The 3988-nt window shown below is 31.4% G+C and overlaps 1 protein-coding gene across 1 annotated transcript; it reads left to right on the top strand.

Moving 5' to 3' along the window:
* The first annotated feature begins 1035 nt into the window (after positions 1-1035).
* On the top strand, positions 1036-3276 carry LOC112751840 (uncharacterized). The gene is made up of 5 exons (XM_025801125.3): positions 1036-1139; positions 1863-1935; positions 2389-2462; positions 2561-2687; positions 2763-3276. The coding sequence occupies exons 2-5, from the start codon at positions 1933-1935 to the stop codon at positions 3027-3029; spliced, it is 471 nt and encodes a 156-aa protein (XP_025656910.1). The 5' UTR covers positions 1036-1139; positions 1863-1932; the 3' UTR covers positions 3030-3276.
* Positions 3277-3988: the final 712 nt, after the last annotated feature.

The following is a 3988-nucleotide window of genomic DNA, read 5'->3' as shown; positions in this document are numbered from 1 at the left end:
AAATTAAATTATATAAATATATGTGATCATCATTTTAAATTGGATCAATTTGATATTTCTGTTCATCGCTTATTATTATTATTATTATTATTATTATTATTATTATTATTATTATTATTATTATTAGATACACTATCAGTGGTAATTTTTTTATTTTTTAATATTTATATTTTTTAATGTAACGATAATTTAACTTTTTCTGATAAAATTTTAATTGACATTAAAAAATAAAAAATTTAAAATTTAAAATTAAATACCAAAAAAGAATATAAAATAAAAAATAAGAGAGTAATGCTATATGAGAAAAACAATAATAGTATCTGTTAAAGAAAAATCTTACGGGGTGAATTGTGTAAAACATCCACACACACATAGATGTTAGGTGGTGTATCCTATTTTAAAATGTGTAGTGAGCAGCAAATTATGGCGGCCTTTGTTCATAGACTCAAGAGGCTGAAACCATTAATCATCTTGAAAAACTTAATTATACGTGACTAATGAAATGTTCTTTTTAATTTTTTTTTGCTGTTGAGCCTTTACCAAAAATCCTCTCCAAGCATTTTATATTGGGCCATGATGATTTGTAAACCAGTCTTCTATTTAGACATTTTGTCACTATTAACAAAATTTTTTACAAAAAAAAAATTAAAATTTATTTATAAAAGCTATATTTTTTAAAGAAGAGTGTTAGAGACCAACAACTTTTGGTATTTGTAGCCATTAAATAGTCATCAATGATGATTTTAATGGTGTGATATTAGTGTGAGATTTCATCCAATGACTCACTTTTCCTTACTGGTTACATGCTGATCAGAATTTAGAAAAGTTGCTGGCGTCCTAGACTTTTCTTTTTTTAAATTCTCCGTAGGAAAAATTCCTCAGATATCTTAAAAAATTCACTTTTTTACATATGTAATTTTTTATTTTAAATATTTTTATTTTTATTTTTATTTATTATCTTTTTATTTTTGTAACAACAAAAAAAAAACTAAGGAAATTTTACATTGGGCCGGTCCATTAAGTCAAGCCCACTGTGAAGCAACTCTACCTTGTGGAGTTCATCTTCTTCTTCTTCTTCATCATCTTTCAGTAACAGAATCCCTAACTAGTTGAAGTCGAAGGCATCGTTTTTCTTCACGGTAACCGTCTATTCATCTAATTTTCCAAGTTTTTACTCTAATTTTCGTTTCTGAACCATCTGAAAATCAATCAATTCATTGATTAGGTAGGTACTTCCGCAATATTTTCTGTTGTTCTGTTAATTGTGGGCAGCAATAAAAAAGCTCTCGAATTTAATTTGTATAACCATTTGGAAGCTCTGGTTAACTCTAATTTATATTCTAAGTTCGAGTGCTTTTCAGCGTTTTTAATTGACTAATTTTTTTTCTCAAAATTGTTTTGTTCTTTGATTTTTTTTCCTCGAGAGAAGGAACCCATTTTGCAAAATTGAAAATTTGACTATATAAAATTTTTTCATTTAATTATATTTGGATTTCTCTTTGTAGCATGGATCATTGAGCTTATTATTATTATTGTTATTCTTTTCTGTTAAAATGAGTGTTCCATTCAAAAGGGTAAGAAATAAATTCTTATCTGAAACAGAACAAGAAGAGTTTGTTGATCTTTGGCTTCTTAATTACAGTAAAATCAATCATACATAGGATTCTGTTCTCTAAGAATTGCTATTGCAAATTTGCACTTGCACTGTAGAACGATGACTCTTTTGCAGGCAATAGACTAACTTTGAATGAACCGTATTCAAGTTGATTCTATCAAAGAATTTGTTAATATGTCAACCTTCAAGTTTTTGCTAAGACCTGTAGAATGAAGAGTTACATTTATATTGTATTGTTTATTTGCAGAGTCAAGGAGATTTGATGCTTTGGAGTTTTAGTTGATTAGAAGAAGTTTCACTTGCACACTTTTGCAATCATGGTATGGTTTTAGCCTGAAATCTTAACTATCTCATGTTTCCTTGTTATTGAAATTAATTTTGTTTACCTAAAGAGTTTTGTAATGCTGCTCTACATGTTCCATATTGTTCTTTGCTTTTTGATAGGATTATCCTTATCTAAGAAGCATTATGTTCACATGATTTGTATGTCAAAATGGAACTTCTATCAGATGTATATATGTAGATACTAAGAAGAAATTCTTTTAGAATGAAAATTGTATTACAAAGAGGAACAACAGTACCTCCGATTTTAAATGCCATAGGAAAAGAGCACATCATCTCATAAATACACTTTTGGACTAAATTCCTGTTTTGGAGTTCTTAGAGTTTACTTAACTAATACGATAGAAACTAAAATTTTTCAGATAATTTTCTGATTTTTGGTTTTTTAAATGATTGTGTTCTGCACTTATTTTATGTATTGCTGATTGCAGGATCCAAATGGTTGCATTGATGATAAGTGTGAAAGTAGACTCTATATTGGTAACCTTGATCTTAGAATTACAGAGTAAGACTTATAATAACTCCTAGAAAGGCTTAATTGTGTTGTGCTACATTGAATCATGCGTATTCTAATACCATCTTTTTCTCTTTGATATTTACCAGAGCTGCTCTGCTCAGAATGTTTTCTCCCTTTGGAAAGATTGTTTCTGAGGACTTCTTGTGGCACACTCGTGGCCCGAAACGTGGGGAGCCACGGGGTTTTGCCTTTATCCAGTATAGCACAAATGAGGTACGTTGATTGCATACATTAGTTACTTGGCTCTCAAGCAAGTCCCTGATTTCCATTGTTAAAGTGAGTATGCAGGAAGCGAAATTGGCCAAGGAGAAAATGCATGGGAGGTTAGCTTGTGGCCGGCCGTTGGTTGTTCGCCTTGCAGGTGAGAAGTACATGTTGGAAACAGCCGATAACCCTACGAAAGCAACTGGTGAAGGACACAAGTTGCATCTTACCAGAAGCGGCATGGGACAGACAAGTCGTAGTGCAAAAATAGCCGCAATAAAGAACAAATTGAAATCCTTAGAGGAGGGTTCTAGGACCAAGAAGCAAAAGCAAAATGATGATATCTCTTGAACCAACCAAGTATGGACTGTAGAATTTGATGGCATAAAATTGAAGGAGGCGCACGTATTTGTGGCACCCATAAATTAGAATGTCATATATTTGACTTAGCTTTTTTTATTTATTTTTTTAATTTTAAAGACTGAGGTCTGAGGCAATTTGCTTTATCATATGACATTATATTAAGGAGGAACCTTCAAATTTAAAAGATGTACAAATATTAGTTTTACACTGCAATCATTGATTTTTTTTGTATCCACCTATTTGCGTTACAATATAAAAAAATTACATGAAAATGAGTTATAAAGTTGATAGAGTCTTCATAATTTACATGAAAATTAAACCCTACGTGACCTCACCAGGAATGGGAATATAATCTTGTTAATTCTTTTGGTTTCTTTTGAACAAAGTGCAGCAGGGTTTGGGGAAACCTTGAATCTCTGATGTTTATTTGAGTTAGGTTAGTGTGTGTGAGTGAAGGCATAGAAGCTTTGGACATTTTTACAAAGGCATCTGGGTTTAAGGTGAATTTGTCTAAGTTGAAAGCTAAATGTTCTAAAAATATTTCTCACAAAAAGAATGATATTTTATCTAGTGTTTCTAGCATTCATTTCACTCAACATTTCGTAAGATATTTAGGGGTGAATATTGATCATGATAGAGCTGCGCGAAAGATGTTTTAAGAAAATTCGTGCTAAATTGGCTAGTTGGAAAGGACGCATGCTAAACAAGGCTGGGAGATTGTGTTTGGTAAAATAAATTCTATCTTTAATTCCGGTCTATCAAATGAAAACTTCCCTTTCTATGCTCATGACAAGATTGACTCCATGATGCGTCAATTCTTGTGGAAAGGTAATGTGGATGGCAGAGGTCTTCCTTTAGTTAAGTGGAAGAAAGTTGTGGCTCCCAAAAATCTAGGAGGGCTTGCAGTTAGAGACTTGTAGTGTGTTAATGTGGCGCTTATTGGCAAA

The sequence above is a fragment of the Arachis hypogaea genome, chromosome 15 (assembly GCF_003086295.3).
Source record: "Arachis hypogaea cultivar Tifrunner chromosome 15, arahy.Tifrunner.gnm2.J5K5, whole genome shotgun sequence".
Classification (NCBI taxonomy): Eukaryota; Viridiplantae; Streptophyta; class Magnoliopsida; order Fabales; family Fabaceae; genus Arachis; species Arachis hypogaea.
The sequence above is the reverse complement of the archived record's forward strand: the minus strand, read 5'-3'. Positions and strand labels throughout refer to the sequence as shown.

Bases quoted from the DNA above. Each gene is read 5' to 3' on its own strand.
- LOC112751840 (XM_025801125.3), top strand. The intron at 2,463-2,560 runs GTAAGACTTATA...GATATTTACCAG, and splicing joins CTTGATCTTAGAATTACAGA to AGCTGCTCTGCTCAGAATGT. The intron at 2,688-2,762 runs GTACGTTGATTG...GTGAGTATGCAG, and splicing joins TCCAGTATAGCACAAATGAG to GAAGCGAAATTGGCCAAGGA.